This window comes from Mercenaria mercenaria, chromosome 9, assembly GCF_021730395.1.
Source record: "Mercenaria mercenaria strain notata chromosome 9, MADL_Memer_1, whole genome shotgun sequence".
Classification (NCBI taxonomy): Eukaryota; Metazoa; Mollusca; class Bivalvia; order Venerida; family Veneridae; genus Mercenaria; species Mercenaria mercenaria.
Window position 1 is genome coordinate 24,765,471 of NC_069369.1, and position 24,049 is coordinate 24,789,519.

At 35.2% G+C, this 24,049-nt stretch overlaps 1 protein-coding gene across 2 annotated transcripts in view; it reads right to left on the minus strand.

Moving 5' to 3' along the window:
- Positions 1-24,049, minus strand: part of LOC123546735 (serine/threonine-protein kinase 10-like) — a 103,130-nt gene that overhangs the window by 17,890 nt on the left and 61,191 nt on the right. For both annotated transcript variants that reach the window (XM_045333248.2, XM_045333249.2), the window contains exons 12-13: positions 8,303-8,426; positions 77-205 (exon numbers count right to left, since the gene is read on the minus strand). In XM_045333248.2, the coding sequence (XP_045189183.2) occupies positions 77-205; positions 8,303-8,426 (253 nt within the window). The remainder of the gene's footprint in view (positions 1-76; positions 206-8,302; positions 8,427-24,049) is intronic.

Consider the following 24,049-nt stretch of genomic DNA (forward strand, 5'->3'; position numbering starts at 1 on the left):
CTGCTCCTTTGGGAAATGGAGTACACAGACACTACAATAACATGTAATTATTTACAACTTGCAGTAAGTATCTCACCTGTTCAATTTTAATTCGTTTGGCAGCAGCTTTGAGGTCGACAGACTGACTTCCTTCCGCTTTTTCCACCTGCTGCTTCTGCTGTTTGGTGAGTGTATCCATGTCCTGGTCATAGTTCTTAACCAAACTCTGAAAACACATGTGGAATTAAGCATTACAGTAGGTCATTTTTTGGCTTTCCTGGTGAGGGAAGATCCCCCCCCCCCCCCCACCCCCACCAAGAGCCTCGTACAGCTTAGTATCTACAACCAACTGGATGCTGTCTTAATATGAAGGAATCTCATCCCTGTTGAGAGCAAAGAGCAGAAAATTGATCCAAATTACCTTAATCATTTGGATACTGAGCTCTCGTTAAAGACACACGCAAGAATCTAAATCACAAAATTTTGAAGAAACTATTGAAAAACTGAAAATGGATGCTTACGTCATCTTGCAAAAGCTCTTGCCAAAAAATGAAGAAAATCTTTTTTTATTGTAGAAAAGCCGACAATTTATGAGTTTACTGAACTGCAAATAACTGCATCACCATTCTTCTTCTATGCCAACAGAAAACATCCAACCTGTCAACTGCAGTTTTTTTTCTGATGCCATTAAAGAGAGAAATTATTGATATTTTCTTTTACAATAAAAATAAACATCTCGTTTCCCTGAATATCAATTTATTACATTCAATGGCCAGAATAATTTCTCATTGTTTTGCAATCAATGTTGGGTTGATTCTTGATTTATTGTGATCCAATAATTCTGCCCATCAACAAAAGAAAGGGAGAAATAGTGAAAAAATCCCATCAAATATTCATTGACAGTTTTTTTTCCAAGATTATACTAATTACATTTGTAGATCCTTGCAACAGAAAATGTGCCTTTACTGCTTATAAACAATCACAGTAGCCATCAAAGCAACCATTCTTAGTCTTTCATTGTGATGAAAAAAAAAGAATTGACTTACTGTAATTATAGGTAAACTTCTTTTTAACTCTAAAAAAAATCTTATCACTGTTTCTTTGACAAAACAAGAGGACCATGATGGTCCTGAATCGCTCACCTGTCCCCACATGACCCAGTTTTGAACTGAGTATGACATCGTTTTTTTCTATTATTTGACATAGTGACCTAGTATTTGAGCTCATGTGACCCAGTTTTGAACTTGACCTAGATATCGAGATAAAAATTCTGACCAAGTTTCATGAAGATCCATTGAAAAATATGGCCTCTAGAGAGGTCACAAGGTTTTTCTATTATCTGACCTAATGACCTAGTTTTTGAAGTCACCTGACCCAGTTTCGAACTTGACCTAGATACTATCAAGGTGAATATTCTGACCAATTTTCATGAAGATCTCATGGAAAGTACGGCCTCTAGAGAGGTCACAAGGTTTTTCTATTAATTGACCTAAGGACCTAGTTTTTAAAGGCACGTGACCCAGTTTGGAACTTGACCTAGATATCATCAAGGTGAACATTCTGACCAATTTTCATGAAGATCTCATGAAAAGTATGGCCTCTAGAGAGGTCACAAGGTTTTTCTATTTTTAGACCTAATGACCTAGTTTTTGACCGCATGTGACCCACTTTCGAACTTGACCTAGATATCATCAAAGTGAACATTCAGACCAACTTTCATGAAGATCCATGAAAAAATATGGCCTCTAGAGAGGTAACAAGGTTTTTCTATTTTTAGACCTAATGACCTAGTTTTGGACCGCATGTGACCAAGTTTCGAACTTGATTTAGATATCATCAAGGTGAACATTCTGACCATTTTTCATGAAGATCCATTGAAAAATATGGCCTCTAGAGAGGTCACAAAGTTTTTCTATTTTTAGACCTACTGACCTAGTTTTTGAAAGCATGTGACCCAGTTTCGAACTTGACCTAGATATCATCAAGATGAACATTCTGACTAATTTTCATGAATATCCATTTAAAAATATGGCCTCTAGGGAGGTCACAAGGTTTTTCTATTTTTAGACCTACTGACCTAGTTTTTGACCGCATGTGACCCACTTTCGAACATGGCCTAGATATCATCAAGATGAACATTCTGACCAATTTTCATGAAGATCCATTGAAAAATATGGCCTCTAGGGAGGTCACAAGGTTTTTCTATTTTTAGACCTACTGACCTAGTTTTTGACCGCACGTGACCCACTTTCGAACATGGCCTAGATATCATCAAGATGAACATTCTGACAAATTTTCATGAAGATCCATTGAAAAATATGGCCTCTAGGGAGGTCACAAGGTTTTTCTATTTTTAGACCTACTGACCTAGTTTTGGACAGCACGTGACCCAGTTTCGAACCTGACCTAGATATCATCAAGATGAACATTCAGACCAACTTTCATACAGATCCCATGAAAAATATGGCCTCTAAAGAGGTCACAAGGTTTTTCTATTATTTGACCTACTGACCTAGTTTTTGACGGCACGTGACCCAGTTTCAAACTTGACCTAGATATCATCAAGGTGAGCATTCTGACCAATTTTCATGAAGATCCATTGAAAAATATGGCCTCTAGAGAGGTCACAAGGTTTTTCTATTTTTAGACCTACTGACCTAGTTTTTGATAGCAGTTGACCCAGTTTCGAACTTGACCTAGATATCATCAAGATGAACATTCTGACCAACTTTCATAAAGATCCCATGAAAAATGTGACCTCTAGAGTGGTCACAAGCAAAAGTTTACGCACGGACGACGGACGCTGCGCGATCACAAAAGCTCACACTGTCACTTCGTGACATGTGAGCTAAAAAATGCTAGTTACACATTTGAACAAAGTCTTCCTGCTGATATTGCAACATAACATTATGTAACATGGGATGGTGGTGGTGTGTTCTGGGTGTGGTTGGGGGTCGGGAAACAAATTTCACTTAGAAAGCATCAAACTAATTTTTTTCTCTTCTGTTCGCACTATTTTTGTGCTTAAATAGGCAAAAGAACAACTGAAAATTTGATTTTCTGGTTAGCAAAATCTTTATACGCACTGATCATTTTGTTGGAAACACTAGTTCAGAATAAAGGCACAACCTCAATCAAGAATTTAGCTATACAACCCATATACTACATGTATGTTATTTTTTTCTGAAAGCTTTGTAGGATGCCATATTAGAGCTATTTCAATCATACACTATGATCACTAATGATGAGAAAATGTTCCCAATGACGACTAAATGAAATGACATGAAATTACGATAACGCCTTTTCCCTGTAGTGTTTCTATCTGGTCAGTAACCGTATTTCCTGGTGACACGTTTTACCACTGTCCTCACCAGTAACCTCATTACAGGAACAAATTAACAGAAGACAGTATGAGAAATTTCTACCATTATCCTGGGGCTCGATTAGCCACTGGATGTAATTTCTATTTGTGATTAGATCATATGACTTCAATATTTCTAGAACTGTTCAACAATTCCGTCAGGACTGGACAATCTACAAATTTCATGTTATAAAACCATCATGTACTGGTGTTTTTCTCCCTACTAAATAATGATGCATCCCCATACTATATTATTAGTTACATGGTTTGTTGGTAATTGAATTTGGATTTGATTTAGGTTTTACAGCCCACCAACAAGGTATAGGTTAAATAAATAGCACCAAACAGGACAAAAAAATTTGACTTCACATCTAACTTACATTGAAATAAAAAAATAAGGTATGTTTGTTGGCAGGTGGAAGCTTGCTCACAGCTAGACAGTTTATTGGCAGCTGGATGCTTGCTCACAGCTAGACAGTTTATTGGCAGCTGGATGCTTGCTCACAGCTAGGCAGTTTGTTGGCAGCTGGATGCTTGCTCACATCTAGACAGTTTGTTGGCAGCTGGATGCTTGCTCCCATCTAGACAGTTTGTTGGCAGCTGGATGCTTGCTCACATCTAGACAGTTTGTTGGCAGCTGGATGCTTGCTCACAGCTAGACAGTTTATTGGCAGCTGGATGCTTGCTCACAGCTAGACAGTTTATTGGCAGCTGGATGCTTGCTCACAGCTAGACAGTTTGTTGGCAGCTGGATGCTTGCTCACATCTAGACAGTTTGTTGGCAGCTGGATGCTTGCTCACATCTAGACACTTTGTTGGCAGCTGGATGCATGCTCACAGCTAGGCAGTTTGTTAGCAGCTGGATGCTTGCTCACAGCTAGACAGTTTGTTTTGCTAACAGAATTGGATTATGAATGGTAGAAGGGTAGAGGTTATAAGTCTACCAACACAACCATCCTTATTTTCAGAATCACCACCAACAATGATAGAAATAAAATTGTACAGCATTATTTCATTTGATAAACTTATGCAAATTTGGATGCTTCATTACAACTAGATGTACGCGGGCAACATGTCAAGCCCACCAGCTGTCAAAAGGACTAATATTCATAATACTTTGACCTTTGACCCATAAGTGTGACCTTGACCTTTGAGGAAACTGGGGTTTGCACAAGAAACTCTGTCTCGTTGAGTTAAACATTCATGCCAAATATAAACAAGATTCCTCAATGCATGTCAAAGTTACGAGCCGGACAAGATCTGACATGACCTTTGACCTCCAACTGTTACCTTGACCTTTGAGCTAGGAACCTGGGGTTTGTGCAGTGACACTCCATCTCACTAAAGTTAACATTCATGCCAAACATAAACAAGATTGCTCTATGTATGTCAAAGTTATGGTCCGGACAAACAAATCTGGATGCACGCACACACACACTCAGACGCATATAAACCGAACAACCATTTGGACAACTACGTCTTCGCTTCCGCAAGCAAGCTCGACAATAAAAATGTATTCTTGAAACAAAAGGTCAGAGCTCCTGAATTCTGCACCAGAACATAAATAATATCTATAAAACTGTCTAGAAGCCATTAGGAAACAGCATTTGTGCCCATTCTAAATGATCTTGTGGGACTTGGCAATATCATTTCTAAAGTGTACTAGGCTAAGATTTAAAGGCTAACCATTATGCAACAACGTGGTATGTAAATGAGGCTTGACACTAAATCTGCAATATGATGCATTCATCTATTTTCTTTGTTAAACTAGACAATAGTTTAACAATGAGGACCTGTTATAACAATTGAATTACATATTCTCCTACAGAAATCATGTGCACTTTGAGCTTCTTAGTTTCATTTGGGTCCACTATCTTAAACCAAATTTTTAAGTGGTTTGAACAATTGACCAGCTGATGAGACACTTTGTAAAACCACTCACTTGAGCATCTATGACTCCAGCACCCCCAGCACTTCAATGCAAGTAATCCTTTGGCTGTTTTCAAAATAATTTCTATGTTTGCATAACTTGAACCTCTGCAATGCATGATCAGTTTATTCGTCACATTGTGACCTCGAATAATTTGTGTTTTACAGCATCTTCCTGACATTGTGAAAGGCATATAAAACATTTTCAGAAATTCTTTTTTGTCAGCAAAATTATCTCAGTTTTCTATTAGTATAACAGCTTATTAATTCTATAAAATTACAGGGAACGATATTAAAACTCCAGCAAACCAATTTAAGCGACAGGGGAAATCTTCCAAGCAGGCAAAAAACTTGCATTTATCCTACATTGTCTAGGGGTCAGTGAAGGGTAATTAGAAAATTAGTATGAGCAGACAATGAACTATAGATCAATATGTAACATCCTTAATGGACTAAAAAACCTGTGTCTGCCAATGACCATGACCAATTAAGCTATCTTCCTTTTTTCTGTTACTCCCTCAACTTTCACACCTGTTTTGGCAATCCTGGTCTGGCTTAACCCTGATCATGCTGGACACGATTAATTCCGACTTTGCGATCAGTGTAGATCATGATCAGCCTGTACATCCATGTAGTCTGATCAAGATCTGCACTGTTTGCCATTCAGTCAGTATCTTTTTGGTAAGCACCTCTTTTAACAGTTTATGGTGCTGTCCAAATTGAAAGATGGACAAATTCATTATAGAAATTTAGCAGGGTAATGGTTAAATGTCTTGTTAGCATAAAACAATTATGGTAATATTCTATAATTAAGCTGGCATTAGGAGGATACTTTAAAAATGACAACTAATAATTGGTCCCACAATATTACACGGTTAGTCAGTAATATGTGGTGAAAAATGAACTGAATTAATTAGATGAAAAATGACAATACTGGTAAGTTAACTTTATGTTAGCACCATATTCAACATTAATTTAGTACCAACTTCCCAACAACTATTCTACCAGGAATACAAACAACTAAAGACAGTCATTTCTTGTGAAATCATGGTAAAAATTTGCATAAACAAGAGGTCACAACATTTCTTTTTATTTGACTGATTCATCGCTCAGACCCAAAATGTATGATGAAAGGTCATGGAATTATTCAGATTATTACTATATCACTTAAGTCTATGAAAGCATGATTTTTGTTCAATGTTAGCAATATAAAGGAAAACCTATCCTATACATCATTTAATCTGAGAAAAAGAATGTAAAGCGGACAAGATCTATAAGCCTGCACAGCCTGTCATGCTGCAATGTCGAGGGGTCAATTATGTAAGATACCGAGCAGACAAAAAACAATACAAGACAGCAATATACAGGCAGCGATAAAACACTAACCACTGCAGACAGTAAATATTCTGCACTGTCAGATAATTGGATTTCTCCTTGATGTATACAGCCATGAATGAGCATCCCTCCCAAAAAACCAAGATTCCATGAAATCTTTAAAGCAGATTTCATTCTTTCATTCAGTCAGAGACAAATATGCATACATGGAAAATGTTCATATCAAATGAAAGTTTGCAGAACTGAGACACATTAATTTTTCATCAACACTGGAATACAAGATCTGAGATTTATCAATATCAAACCTATTATCTGGCCCAGGCATAAATGAACCTTAAGAAGTTTAGTTTTGGGTTTAGCACAATTTTCAACTGTATTTTAGTCAGGTAATAAGAGGGCAACTATTCCTGGATTCCGTACCAGTACTATCCTGTTCTCCATTAGTAAACTGCCAACTTTTCCTTTAGAGGTTTTTTATAAGTTATTTTTGATATAAAAAAGGTTCAAAAACAAATTTTTATGAAACATATTGGGCCTTTTCTTACACAGGATGCTATTATATAACATTTATGGCATTATAAAACATCATTTTCGTGTTTTAAGTCCAATGTCTGGCAAAGTATCACTCCCCAATGACTGTACTCAATGTCCTTTCTCTTCAGGTTTGAGGACAAGGCAGTGACATTTGTCTTTATTACGCCTCATTTATTTAGACATACATTTTCAAGTCCTTCAAAGACACATAATTGAGGGCAACGCTACTGAATGGTTAATCTAATTGTGGATTCTGGAAGCTTCAACATTGTCACAATGAGGAACCTTTTCAGCCTTTTGGACCACCACACTGGGAGGAAAATGATGGAAATTATCTGAATAAATGGGTGTTAGGAACAAAAAGTCTAGAAGAACTAGAGCTATCACTAAAGGTGATTAATACCCCCAAATGATGCTATAATACAAGGAGAGTAAAATGTTGTGATCATGACCTTTATACCACTATATGGTTCTTAGATCTTTAAAATTGTGTGGACAAATCAAACATAGATAAAAGGAGCAGGCAAAGGGTATTCTGGAAGTCTCGTATAATGGTGTTACTTTTACCTCTTAGAGGCCGCTAAAAGGGGCCAAGTGTCCCCATTTACTTAAAATTGGGAAAGGACCTTATTAAGATGCTATAGACCAAGTTTGATAAAGATGCATCCAGTGATTCAAAAGATGTTGTTTAGACTTATTTCTATATTAAGCTCTAGTGCACTCTAAAACAAGACTGAAGGTCCTCACTGAACAAGTCTTGGATAGGACCTCACAATGATGCTACAAACAAAGTTTGGTGAAGATCCATCAAGTTGTTCACGATTAGAACTTTTTAGTTTTAACTCTGGTGGCCCATAAAACAGACCAGTCTAAAACATTGGAAATAACTTGATAGAGGATGCTACTAACCAAGTTTAGTTCAATTTCTGACCAGTAGTTTCAGAGGAGATGTCATTTGAAGAAAAAGAGTGGATGGACTGACAGATGACTGATGGTGAGTGATCACAATAGTTTATCCAAAGCACTTTGTGCTCAGGTGAGCTAAAAAGCCACCTGAATGAACCGAACGCAATGCAGCTGGTATGTGTAAGCATGAATCAAAAGTAAGTTTCTATAGGAAACATGAATCTGATCACAAAGTAAGATCAGGTAAACAAGTCTTACCTGCATATCTGTTTCAAACTTTCGGTCCTGCATTTCTCTTGCAAGCTGTGCCTTGTATATGAGGTCCTGATACTGTTTGTTTTCATTTTTCTGTAGTAACTTTAACTCACGTAAATCCTGCTTTCTGCAATGAGAAAACAAATAAACTGCACTAACTTTTATATGTCTAAATTAAAGACAAGAAGGCCATCATGGCACTAAGTCGCCCATCTGACCATGCTTATTTGGCCTTGAATATATATGTATGACACACTGAATCATGAATGGTAATAATTGTTTTAAGTATAAAATAGGATTACAGAAGTCAAGAGCTCTGATTGGAACAAAAGGATGCTAAAAACCAAGATTAATGAAAATCAATCAAGATAATTTATATATACATGTTGAACAGATATATAGCTGGTAATTTACTGTTTCGTGAATTCTTTTAAATTCTTGTTATCATTTAATTAAGCATTTTGTTCTGGTATTGAAGACAGGAAAAGTGAAAAATGTTGTAAGATGTTGCTTAAATATGATTGACTACCTTTAAAATGTCATTTTCACATGTATAAAATCTGAAAAAAGAAAAAATAATCCCCTACCTCTACTTTCTTTGCAGATGAAGTGCAAAAGACTTACCTAATCAAACTTCACCTGTAATCACATCTACCTTCATGTTTTATAGTGTTTCCAGTTTGGTCATTATGAGACAAACTAATCGAGTATGAAAGGACTTACCTGAAGTTCCTGTAATCCAAGACAATCATTCCTTTTACTGACATATTCTTCAAATATTTTTAACTTAATTTTTTTTGTTTCTCTTCTATGAACTAAGTAATGAACCAAGCAAAAACAATAAACAGTCAATCAATCCTTAATTTTCTTTTCCATGTTCTCTTCAAGAGTGTCCTTTTGCATTTGGCTCTTCATTTCTTAGTTTTTATTCTTAAATGATATATTTTACAATCAACAGTGAACCCACAGCATGCTATAGTGGTGTTGGTGACAGGTGAGGGATGGCTACAGGATTACAGCAGAACTGTTTCACTACATGATATAGCAGAATGACAAACTTAGTAAACTAAAATGCCATAAACAGAAACTAACAGGAAAAATTTCTTAAGATTAGTAACATCTGTACCGGACACTTGATAAAAGGATGAGCATAATCTACCCAGTAGGTCTTGTTCAAGGTCATGAATAGTTCACACTTACAGGTCTATGCCCCTGAGAAAACTCAAATTTGTTTGTTGATCAGAAGCTGTAGCTTTGGAAAGGTTATTCGTTTTCTGGAAAGCATGCCTTTGTTCAGAGGTTCTTTGCTCTACAGGGGTATCATTTACAGTAGTTAATAAACAGTGCAAGTATATTTAATGTCCTCCCTATATCTAGTTGGCAAAGGGGTTGATCTTCCAAACCTTAGGTTTTTATTGTCATTATGCCATCTGTAACACTTCATTATGTTACAATATACTGGTTTAACCAGGTCGGTGAGAAATGTTCTTAGTATGCTCTATAAACTGCTTCATGGACTTCAGACATACGTGCTAGTACCTTATAACCACAGGATTGTGGAGACCACTGTCCAATTGGCGGGAAAAAAATAAAGACAAAAAAAAAACAAGAGCACCGCCTTGCGGGTGCTGACGCTCATCTGATTTTTTTTGTGTAACAGAAATATTGTCCTACCCATGATTTTCTAAGTCTAAAAAGGGCCATCATTCTTGCAAAAAGCAGGTTAGAGTTATGTTTCTTGATGTTCAGTGTCCACTTATGATGGTGAAAAACTGTTGCAAGTTTTAAAGCAATAGCTTTGATAGTTTATGAAAAAAATTGACATAAACATAATACTCAACCAAGAAAATTATTTTCTAAGTCCAAAAAGGGCAATAATTATTGCAAAAAGCAGGATGGAGTTATGTTGCTTGCTGTACAGGGTCAGCTTATGATGGTCAACAAGTGTTGCAAGTTTCAAAGCAATAGCTTTGATAGTTTAAGAGAAAAAGTTGACCTAAACATAAAACTTAACCAAGAAATCTGATATTTTTTAAGTCCAAAAGGGGCCATAAATCTTGCAAAAAGCAGGATGGAGTTATGTTTCTTGCTGTACAGGGTCAACTTATGATGGTGAACAAGTGTTGCAAGTTTTAAAGCAATAGCTTTGATAGTTTAGGATAAAAGCTGACCTAAACATAAAACTTAACCAAGAAAACTGATCTTCTAAGTCCAAAAGGGGCAATAAATCTTGCAAAAAGCAAGATGGAGTTATGTTTCTTGATGTACAGGGTCTGCTTATGATGGTGAACAAGTATTACAAGTTTCAAAGCAATAGCTTTGATAGTTTAGGAGAAAAGTTGACCTAAACATAAAACTTAACCAAGAAATCTGATATTTTCTAAGTACAAAAGGGGCCATAAATCTTGCAAAAAGCAAGATGGAGTTATGTTTCTTGCTATACAGGGTCAGCTTATGATGGTGAACAAGTATTCCAAGTTTCAAAGAAATAGCTTTGATAGTTTAGGAGAAAAGCTGACCTAAACATAAAACTTAACCAGGCAACGCCGACGCCGACAACCGCTCAAGTGATGACAATAACTCATCATTTTTTTTCAAAAAATCAGATGAGCTAAAAATGAAAACTCTAAGGTGGTAAATGTTTCCATTCCAATACCAGCAAGACATTAGTCTTCATGAAAGGAAAATGTATTCATGTTTTTCTAGTATGTCCTTTCAGCAAGTCATAATCTACACTCAAGGGATACTATACAGAACAGTTTAACTCATCATGCTAAACATGATTGATTCTGCCCTTGCGACCAGTGTAGATCATGATCAGTCTGCACATCTGTGCAGTCTGATCATGATCTGCACTGTTTGCCATTCAGTCAGTATCTTTTAAGTAAGCACCCCTTTTACCAGTTAAATGGTACTGTCCAAATTGGAAGATGGACAATTTAAGTTCATTATAGAAATTTAGCAGGGTAAGGGTTAAAGGAAGGAAGCATCTAAGTTCGAACAGAATTAACAATTACATATGGGTTGTTTTCAAACATTTATTTAATTACCAATTTCACTACTTTTATTATTTCTCAATTAAGATCTTTATTTTCTATCATGATGGCATTCAAATTTTTAATACCCGCTGTGAACATGTAGGCGACAATATCAGAATCTTTCTTATTGTTATGCAACAGTTTGTTTCCTACAGGCTCATGTAAACATGTTTCCATAGCATTGATATTTTACAAATAACATCTCATACGCAGCAAACACACATGCCTTCAAGACAATTCGTTTCCCCCCATCTCTTGTTATTTTGTTTGTGGTAATAAGCAAAAATCACAATAACTCCCAAAGCAGGAAATGAGCCTTATTACGTAGAATTCATGAATAATGTTCTCAAAAGACCAATATCGCTAAGACGCAGTATTATCTCTATGTGCCATCAATCTACCACTGCATAATAAACTGCATCCCTTTCCCAGACTTGTGACTCCTGATTGTGAATCATTCTATTCATGTGTTGTATGCAAAACAGGGATCACAACCATAATCTAATTTTTAAGGAATCGATCTTCAAACGTTTTCTTAGTGTATTTCACAAATTCCATCAAAAAGGACCTTCTGTTTTTGTCAAAAAGTGCAACTGTGTTACACTAATGGACAGCATGTGACTTCCACCATATATGATTATATAGTTCATTCCCATTCACCAACAAGAAGACCCTGAAGGCCCTGTATCGCTCAAATGACCTAGTCCTTACCCAAGATAACCAGTAGTATCTAATTTGGCCTATACTTCATAGACAATTTAAACATTTTGACCATGTTATATGTAAATCAGGTAGATCATGCAATAACCAAGATTTTCAATGAATTGACCTTGTGACATGGCTTTTGACCTCAGGTACCCAACTTCTGAACTATAAGATTTCGTACTGACAAACATTCTGACAAAGGTTTATGATGATCAAGTTGAAAAAGTGACCTCTAAAGCCTTCCCAAGACTTTTCTTTGATTTGACCTAACAACCTAGTTTTTCCTCAGTGACTCAGAAATTTATCCTACATTTTAAAAAGACAAACATTCCAACCAAGTCTCATGAAGATCAATAGCAAAAAATCAAGCCCAGGACCCTATCACATTTGTTTGCTGAATTTTATATGTATATTCTGAAGTTATTAAAAATCAACGTTTAATCAAATTCTACACTATAGATAGAATTTTGATACAAACATGCAGAATTACCTTAAGAGAGTTTATTGGCCCTTTTAAATGGCTTTCAGGCAAAGTAACATTTTTTCTCTTTAAATGACTCCCAACTTCTTCATATGGAGCATCAGTGGAAAACAAAATGACCCCATGTTAAATGTCTCAGATCATGACCACATTCGCAATTTCCAAAGCTAGTTTATCATATGAGCCGCGCCATGAGAAAACTAACATAGTGGGTTTGCGACCAGCATGGATCCAGACCAGCCTGCGCTTCCGCGCAGTCTGGTCAGGCTCCATGCTGTTCGCTTTCAAAGCCTACTGGAATTAGAGAAACTGTTAGCCAACAGCATGAATCCTGACCAGACTGCGTGGATGCGGAGGCTGGCCTGGATCCATGCTGGTCACAAAGCCACTACGTTGGTTTTCTAATGGCACGGCTCAATAATGTAAGACATGATCTTTTTGATAGAGAATTCAATGCCAAAGAGTCTGAAGAAGCAAAGGCTATCGGAATAATAATTTAACCGAATAGCATGAATGTGTTTATATCCATAGACATGCTTATTTAATGAACCAACTGTCTAGCTTGGTTGTCTATGTTTGTAAATGGGTAGCAATCCCCCAGGACCAGGGAATCGATTGCAAGCTTTTAACAGTCCATTGATACTATCTGCAACACTGCAAACAATTACTTCTACTTTGACTTGTGTGGGCTTTTCCTCAAATGAAGTACAGGATGAGATTTTCATACCTGCAGAATGTCTCCGTCCAACAGCCTCAGTCTGAACATTGGAATAGATATAAAGACTGTTTTCAAAAGGGGAATTTTATTTATAAGTCAATGCTGTATGAACAATTCTTGAAAAAGCATGAATGTTAATTAAAACCTTTTATTTTATGTTTTCCAGTGAATTATAGAGTTTTCTCGGTGAAATAAAAGTGATAATCCACAGTTTTGAAACAGTAGATTATCATTTTTATTTTTCACTGCTTTTGCCGAACTAGTTCCGGTCCTTCGTCGCGACTGAAGTCAAATTGTATACCCAGTGTTATGAATACCGGGGACCATAATGACGATGACATCGTTAAAATGACGTCATTTGTGTTATGCTTTCTGTTGATCTTTCCCGCGATTTTTGATATTTTATAAATTGCGTAACAAAAGTAAAGTATTACAGATAAAATAAAAAGAAAATTTGTTTGTGTCAGTGAAATATCAATTTTATTTCACTCGTGAGCACCCAAAAAAGTCATTTTCACTCGTGGCATAATCAATTTTATTTCACTCGTGAGCACCCAAAAAAGTCATTTTCACTCGTGGCTATGGCTATGCCACGAGTGAAAATGACTTTTTTGGGTGCTCACGAATGAAATAAAATTGATATTTCACTGACACAAACAAATATCCTCTATTTAATCTTAATATGTTAAAAACAGATAAAATAGCTGTCCAAATAGACAGTATGCATATTGCACATGATCAGAATGATGATCAGCACTAAAACGGGAGGTATTCTAACACGATCCGCAGCAGTTGCTATATAAACATATAGCGAAATCGCCTATACATGAATCTACGATAAAATATAGCTCTTCCATTCCGCCCTACGATTGTAACACGACTGAGATTCTACTCTGCTTCCGTTATATACCTACTAAATACTCGACTTTTTCAGTGTTATGTAGTAGTAATAAAAAGTACATCAAATTTTCTGAAACAAACAATATCTAACTGATGAATTTATTTGTTTATATTTTACCGTAAGAATATGTTTCAGCCCGGTAAGTTTCAACTTCAACACCAGTGCATCTATGTCTGGTCGTGTGTGTAGTTTACAATATCTGCGTTGTAGGCACCACAAATGTCAACTAGATTCTACTTTGACAGTAAATAAATTATAAATAATTTTCCAATCTTCCAGACTCAAGTTTTTACGTGTTTATATGCCGCCGCAATGTTCTGGCGTGTATGTTTCAGTGCCATCATGTAGGTGACGTGTACTATTTTTAGAATCTGCATACCGTATTTTCCCGAATTAAGGCCCCCCCTCTAATTAACGCCCCCCACCCGTTTTGGAGGGGAAAAAAAGTCAACAAGAACGAAAAAAAATCACCTACCTCATTTTTATAAGTCCACATAATAAGTAATTTACAGTAAGTATCCAATGTATTAAGAATTAAACACACTATTAAACAGTACATGTAACGTAAATCCAAAACGTTTATACTAAGTACGGTACGTATCCAATCATCAAATAGAAAAATAAACGGTAAATCCATTTTTGATTTGTTTTTGCACCACCCGCGCACAAGCTTCCTGTCGACTTTAAACAAATTTGCGGCAAAGTGTTAACCTTTTCTTCGGCAGTTCTAATAACTTTTAATTTAAAAGCCGGCACATAAACAGCGTGTCAAACCACTGACATTGTGTATTGCAGTACCCGCATGTACTAAGGAAAATATTATCGGAGTACACAGCTGTTTGGGTATGATGACGTAATGTGTAATGTCGCGAGCGTGTCACGGAATACATGAGGTACCGTATTTAAATGCATAATTTTAAGATAAACTGCATTAAATTAGATGCCAAATAATTACGTTTTGGGGGAATTAAACAACACAGAAACACTTTACAGTTGGTTTGAACGATGTTTTTAAGTTTTGTAAAAATTTTAATTTTTTATTTTTTTACCTCAAATGAACGCCCCCTCTTTGGAAAATGTAACGCCCCCGGGGGCGTCTATTCGGGAAAATACGGTATATAAACCTTGAATTAAGTATTTACCTCTGATTTCTATATCCGACCTTTGATGTTATTGGAAATAACATTTTCACGGCAATAACTACTTAATACTTTAATACCGTGTTCACACTAGCAGATCGGTTTTATTTTTATCAGGCACTAATTGGCTATAATTGGTATTTGACATTCAAAACCCATCAAAATATAATCTTGTTTGCATCCACACTAGGCAAAGAAATGTGGTTTAAATATATACATGCAATGTTGGAAGTTAACAAATATCTTGCAATAAGCAAAAAAGGTTACAAAGAATTGAGGCTGACTGAAACATTAGAAGGGGTCATCAATGTTTAAACTTCTGTGTTCATCTAAGAATTTCTGTTCATTCCATCTATTGTCCATTTTGAGTGTCAGCATTACTCCATATCGCAATTTAGTGTTTTTGTTTCATCAACAGTCCAATTACTTTTGCCAGCCACAGCATCAATTGTTTGATACAAAAGAGAAACACATGGTATTCTTCCGCCAAAGGGTAAGATCTGTGGATTTGGGATTGTAAAACCAGATATAACTCACATTTGCGTTCACATTTGTAAAATAATGTAGTATTACTTTTTAATGTAGCATTAAAACCACCTCCCGAGGTAGTTCTAATGCTACATTACAGAAACCACTTGACCTTTACAAAATTCACGTTTAACACCACATATAGTGTGGACGCAAACGAGTTTAAAAAATAAACCCAAGTTAATGTAGGATTAAAAACGTAGTCTGAACACGGTATAATTAAAATCTACTGAATATCGGAAAATTCCGTTTGATGCAACGCTTTCCTTTCGTGGGGAGGTTTTTATAATAGCATATGGCCAGCCGAATGACAATCGCGCTAAAATGTAGTGCTGTAAAATGCGAAGAATTTACGTGGTTAGAATCGAAATAATAAATATGTTCCAATAATTTTATCAGTTAATAAAATATGGGCAGTCGTTCGGATGCGAATATTAAATCACTCGTGCTACGCACTCGTGATTTAATTATTACGCATCCGAACTCCTGCCCATATTTTATTAACTGATAAAATATAGGCACATATTTATTATTTCTTAAATAAAAAACAACAGGTTCAGTAATACTTCCTAATTTCAAAGATTTGATAAATATATATGAGAAAACAATTATCGAAAGTTAAATTTAACAAAAAATAAATATATGCTATTTGGGTAAAAATGATATGTCAGCCTGGCACATAACAAACAAAGTCATTATAAGCCTTCAAGGTGAGAAAGTAAACATATGGCAATGCTCTAAACTTGTGTACTGCATCTGCTTAATTTCTAAAAAAAATCTTTTCTGTTCTAACGTTCACTTTAAGCAAGAAAAGATTATTATTGCAGTTGGAATGTCAAAAATCTTACACATATCAGAATATGGACAAATTTAAAATTTATAGTCTTAGTGGTGCCATGTTAAGGAACACAATTAAATTAAATGTCAATTTGACAAATGAAAAATAATTAATCAAATTCCAAGAACAAATGCTTCAAACAAAAACATAACTGGGAGACAGCCAATAGTAAATTCATATCAATTACTTCTCTTTTAAAGTAATTACATGAATGGAACTTAAACCAATGAATCAGTTTTTATCATGTAAGTATTGAGAGAAAGCAAGTCAGCATAGTCTAAATAATATCAATGCCCACTATGTGGCACAATAATTATTGGTCTTTGAGTCTCAAATTCTGTGACCTTGACCAAATGACCTACTATACTTCATCAGGATCATTGGTCTCTGCCTTTCTTTACAAAAAGTCAAGATCACAGCCCAGAAGAGGACGAAGGATCAAAAGTTAAAGTAAAGGAATAAAACACACAATAATTTAGGAAACAAGAGTTCAAGACTTGGTCAAATTCGAACTTGGCCTAATTCAAGGAGCATTATCCATGAGTGCCTGGGGCGATTTGGGTGGTTATCATACTTGGCCGAGATATTACGAAAACAAGAATTGTCAGCAAGTTTGGTGGAGATCGGATGAAAACTGTTGGACTTATAGAGCGGACATGGCTAAATTCGCAGTTTTCCGAGTAATTCAATGGCCATAATCAATGAGTGCCTGAGACGATTGGGTGGTTATCAATCTTCGCCAAGATATTATGCCCATAATCATTGTCAGCAAGTTCGGTAAGATCCAATGAAAACTGTTTGACTTAGAGAGTGGACATGCTTTGGACACCGACCTCCAGCCTGCCGTCACGGGTGTTCACTTAATATGCCCCGTATACGGGCTTGTAAAAAGCATTGAGCATGAATATTTTTCTGGATACAGCCAGTCCATGCAAACATATGTCAGGAAAAGAAGTGTCTAAGGTAATATTTCACTGCCTTAGCAAGTCAAGTATGTAATTCTACATGAAGCCATTTGCTCTTAAGATGTGACTCTAGGGCCCAGCTTGCAAAAAGTCAAGGATTACAAACTGGTGTTAGATTCTCAAACACTGACAAAAGAAGACTGCAAAGGCCATAATAACTCCACCCAAACGGTATATAATAGCTTCTTTGAGGTTTTTTTTCTATTCCTTTTCTTTGGCTCCAAAAATATTGTTTATCCTACATTAATAACCAAGAACCAGTCAACCTCCTCTTGAAAAGTGTGACCCAGTCCATTCTGTACTAAGTACAACTACAGACACAGTCTATGTTTTCAAGAGGCAATATTGGACAGATTGTCACTATTCTTGAAACATTTAAAACATTTGGAAGGTTCCACACCATCAACAGCTAAGTGGTTCTATAAGTAATTGCAACTTCTAAGCCCTCAAAAAACATCTAAAGATATATTTGAGGTCAATTGCCTGATCTCTTCCTGTTTAGTTGGTACAAAATTATCATTATGAAGGTGTGGTGGAGAAGGAAGATAACTCATAATGGAAAACAGAAAGGCACTCAGATAAAATGGCACCATTTCTCCACCCTTACAAAAATATTTATATTGTCTTCTTTTAAATGGCTATGTCCAGCTACTGAGTCATGTAGGTGTGTCTTATTTTCTCAAAATATCCAGCTGGAGATTTTGACTGCTGGCAGCGATTCTGCCTTTGCGACCAGTGCAGACCAAGATCAGCTTGCACATCCATGCAGTCTGATCATGGTCTGCACTGTTTGCTATTCAGTCAGTAAATTTTCAGTAAACACCCCTTTGAATAATAAATGGTATTGCCCAAATTGAATGGTGGACCAGTCCATTATAGAAATTTTGCAGGGTAAAGGTTAAACATGGATCTGCTAGGAAATCTTGACTGGACTGGTTAGTGATGAATGTAGATCAGCTTATTTTTTATCATAATATATAAGCATGTTAGCCCTTACCCTGCTAAATTTCTATAATGAACTTGTCCATCTTTCAATTTGCACAGTACCACTGACTGTTAAAAGGGGTACTTACCAAAAGATACTGACTGAATGGCGAACAGTGCAGATCTACACTTGCCGCAAAGGCAGAATCAATCGTGTTGAGCATGATAAGGGACAATATATAAGCATATTAAGAAAGACAAAAATGAAGGCTTTTTTGCAGTTTATCTTCTGATATACCACAGTTAAACTGCACTTCACATCCAAGGATCTATGCCCTCATGGTTAAATCTAATTATTTCCGAACACTGAACTGTGGTATAAATAAATTGTGTAAAAACCCTAATAAAAATTATTAAATATACTTTTTTTAAAACAGCTTGAGAAGCACTGAAATGTATATAAAATGTAATCCTCCAAGTAATTCTGTACTCTTCATTGGGTCTTTAATTTTACGACTTATTATGTTAATATGATGTAACACAGAGTTTCAATGTTTTAAAAATCAGTTCACTAAAAGGATAATCTTTTTATAAAGCTTCCATTTTTAAATGTGTAGGTCATTGACCTTCATGTCCAAAACTTATTCTATGTCCACCTCTAACATGATGTTCAACTCTTCTCAACTTACTACTGTACCTATGTGTATATATAAAACCATATACTGACAACTTACCTCTTCCACACAAATCTTGTGGACCTTTTTTCTGTTTAAAAGTCATGCAATAAAATAGATACAAAACCCACCTGTACATGTAAATATGGCAGTAGGTATCCAGAATAAAAGTCACTTTAGCTGGAACAGTTTGTTCACCTAAGTCATCATGTACACTATTTATAACGTTGTCTGAATTTTCCGAACTACTAGAACTTTTTGTCTTACATTTATGTGCTTCAATTTGATTTTCCAAATACCCGATAACGTTTGTTAAGTCAGTCTCCGAAACTGAAAATGTGTTAAATCTGTCCTGTTCTGGGTTATCTTTCCACATATCCTGTCCAACTTGGTCACATATTCCATATAGTGTCAACTCCTTCCCATGAGGGCTTTGCGTTCCTGACGCATTTGAAGAAGTAGAAGAATTTCGACGTCTATGTGTGTACGGAAACAGGCTCAGACTACTGAGACTAGAGGTCACTGACATAGCCCCCGACTCCGAGGCCTCGCTATAATGTGAATTTGAAGTATCATCCATACTCTCGTCTGTTTCACTAATTCCTTCACCGAAATTATATGTCGCAACTTCACACCGAGGTAAAGAAGCATGCAGGTCCAAAAATCCAGAACAATCTGACCTTAAACTACCACTTCCGTATCCAAACATTTTGTACATTTTACGTATCCTTTCTCTGGTGAAACTTTTAATTTCAAAGAAAAGTTTGAATATAAGCACTTTTCCGTAACTGTGCAAGTCTTATTCCTTTTCTAAAATATTAGTTTTTATTTCTCTTTTATTCGCTGTTGCCTAGAAAAATATATCAAAATTATCGATTATTTTCTATAAATTTTCACCTAAGACTAAAGATTATCCCTTCAGCAAAACTAAGCAACATTAATCATGTGAAAGCAACACAAACTAAATTCGCAATAACACTCCAAGAGAAAACCTTAAATTCCACGTAAATATTGTCATTCTTGCCACAGAACTCGTACATACAATAGCAGTAGTAGAATCAGTGAGAGATGCTGCGAGGCAATATTTGTCCAATAACTTATTGATAACTATGAATCCAGCCGGATAACCTATTCTCATTAATACAATAATGTAAGCTTTAAAGCCTTCAGTTTCATTGCTTTAATGGATATTTGTTTTGATGAATGATATAAGCTTTAACAAAGTATCAATGATATTATACCATCTTCGGTTACAATATCCAATACTAGAAAAACATCAAGTGTCGTTGACCCTTTTTTAAGGAAAGAGAAAACGTTCACCCGATAGCAAGTCACTGGTCATAAGGAAATGATTAGGATTGATAACAAACAGATTTTATCCAAATTTCATGAATATGTATTACATATTTAATCATGATTAAAGCTTTTTTAGTAACACATTCTTCTTAAGCTGAAAACTTTAAGGTTATCTACATCAGTGTCAAGTTTTATTTTGGTAAAAACCTGGTACTGGTGTCATTTAAAGATATGCAAAGTGACCCAAGCAGAGCTTGAACCCAGGATATCAGCTGAGCCACCATTTTCTTAATTACCAGATCACAACTTTAATTAGTCATTAATTAATTATAAATGGTTAAATGCAGAGCAGATCTCTGAATTAGGCATCAAGTGCATATGTTACACATATAACTCAAAATATAGTTTTTATCATATACCAAAGTCTAACCACTTTAGTTAAAATAACAAATAAAAAATCTTACTCTTTCAGCAAAAACATCTTATTTTCATAATTCTAATCATAACATTTAAACCAATCATACTTCAAAAGAAACACAAAATTCAAATCATTTTTTTTCTTCCACAAAGGATAATTTTCAGTTTCAGTGCAGTATTGTATGACTAAGTAGTTACTTCAAAGAAATTGCACTGCAAATGACAAAATGTCAATTAAAATGACTCAGAATTCACTTATAGATAATAGATATAATTATCTTCCATCTAATTTGCGGTATTCTCTAAAAAAAATCTTAAACATCCTCAGCAAGTCTAAGTCAGTCTCATTCTGTGTGCCTCTTTTATTTCTTAATTTAAACATTCTTGTGCAACTTTAAAAAAGTAAAGTCTGAACTTGATCGCCTTAAACATGTTTAATCCAAATATTCTTTCCTCAGAATTTAAAATTTGTGTTTTTTTCTCCATCATAAAAATATGTTTTCAAATAGCAATATCCAATTTTCAAAATAACAGTTATTTCCATTTTGACTTCAAAGTCCAACAATGCAGATTGACAAAACACAGTGTTTATTCAATTTTGCTTGTCAACAGACAAATGCACCACTATTAAATTCAAATTTACACCATCCTTAACTTCCAAGTAAACAGACTATAATATAACATAACAACTGCAAAATTTGAAGAGAACCGAGGACAAACACTTAAAAGCTTTAATCTGGCTAGAAAAGTAAACTTTCTACAATAAAATTCATGCATTTATCCCAAGATTTGTTGACAACAAGAGCACCGCCTTGCGGCTGCAGATGCTCATCTGATTTTTTTTGTCTCTTTATAACAGAAATATTGTCATACCCATGATTTTTTAAGTCCAAAAGGGGCCATAATTCTTGCAAAAAGCAGAATGGAGTTAGGTGTCTTGCTGTACAGGGTCAGCTTTTGATGGTGAACAAAGTTGCAAGTTTTAAAGCAATAGCTTTGATAGTTTAGGAAAAAAGCTCAACTAAACACAAAACTTACCAAGAAATCTGATTTTCTAAGACCAAAAGGGGCCATAATTCTTGCAAAAAGCAGGACGGAGTTACGTTTCTTGCTGTAAAGAGTTAGCTATTGACGGTAAACAAGTGTTGTAAGTTTTAAAGCAATAGCTTTGATAGTTTAGGAGAAAAGCTGACCTATTAAAACTTAACCAGGCAACACCGACGACAATCAAGTGATGACAATGGCAGCATTCGCTGAGTTATCTTCCCACATGATTTGATAGGTGTCGCTACGGGCGAATAGGTCCTATCATGCGTATACTCTCGGCTTTTATCATAGTTAAACTCTTTTTCTTAACCTTTCATGCATTTGACAGCTGAATAAAAAAGTAATTAAAGTATTAAAAAAAATCTAATCTTGTAATGTATCAATATAATCTATTTGGATAGCTGTTTCTTCTGTTTTTAACATAAAATTTAAAGCTTGGTAAAATTTTCATCATTTCAAAATGCAGGCTTGTAATATATAACTGAAATTATTATTGTAGCTTTAATTTAATTGAGTCACATTTCCGTACAATTTATAAGCAAAGTGGGGCTAGCTATAGTAGCTAGTTGAAAAATATTGCTAAATTTTACCCCTGAATGGAAGCTTTGTTTCAAATAGACAATGGTTTCTCTGGAAACATTTAGTTTGCATAAAATTGCCTATCCATTGGCTGTATACTGATTGTTACCATAAAAATGTACATGCCATGTGTCCTGTTAACTCTAGGGGGTTCAAGAATATGTCCTTGAAGCAGACTAAACACTTCCTGCTCCCACTTAGGTGTTAAATATAGGTCAGATGTTAATGTAATGTGTATAATAAGTTTTCTTAATACATTGCAATTTGAAATAATGTCTAATATGTCTCACATTTGTTTTTATTTTTAAAGCTTCACAGATTTGTGGTATGTGTATTATAAATCCTACGGGTGTTTTTATTAAATGTAGAGATTTATATTTTCACTTTATGTGGGCAAGTTGCTGTGAACTGAATTGACTGAAAATTAAAGAGGCAGCATCATAAAATTAAATTAACACGTGGTATGTCAACTTGTCAATAGAGATCATTTATGCCTCATGGATGATATTTTCATGAAATATATGAGAAAACACCTATAATAAATTAATTGGGCTGATGGAAAATTGAAGGGACATCTTATCACAAGAGTATAATTATATTCTAACATTTTACAGTAATTATTATTATAATTTCTATATTATTCAAGATCTCATTGCATTAAACTGTGTATGCAGATCTTTCCGATTAATTTGTAACTTTAGGAATATATACTGTCTAGTATACTGATCCTTATTCTAAGAATATAGTCTGAATACTTGTACAATGATAAAATGACTTTCCAAGGAGGCATTTCAATATTGAAAAATACTTTAAAGCTAAATAAAAGTATTTATTGTCACAATTAACAAACATAACAATCATACAGTCCATATATAAACTGACACACAGAAAATGCACTTTAAAACAGTCCTTACAGCTAGCCTCACAGAGTATCAATAAATATAAATAAAGCTCTTTCCTCAATTGCTCAAGGGATAAACAGCTGAATTTTGATAACATAATCGGATATTTTCCAAATCTACTAATATAGTCTGAAGTGACAGCGACTATATAATGTAAATTATGTAAACAAAATTTTCTAGGACCTATTCGCATGTAGCGCCACCTATACGCGCACCTGTTTAATCAGGGGAATTAACTGACCGATATCGCCCATTAAACTTATCATTTTTTTCCAAAAGATCAAATGAGCTAAAAAAATGTACCTCCAAACATTTTCTTTTAAAAGGCATCAGTCAAAAGAAAAGAAACAAAACAATGGGAATGTTTGACAGAAAATGATATGGGATGTAATTAGAATTTACACTTTCACAGAATATGGGCAAGTTGTTTTTTAAATCAAGGGAGGTAATAACAATTGCGTTTTCTGTAAAACTGTCCCCAACCTGTTTCTTTGTATCTGATTTCTTCTCAGCTGTGTACATTGACCTTTTTCTCTGAATGTTTCCTAACTTGACAGAAAAATCTTAATTAAATCAGTGCAATAGATCAAACAAGACC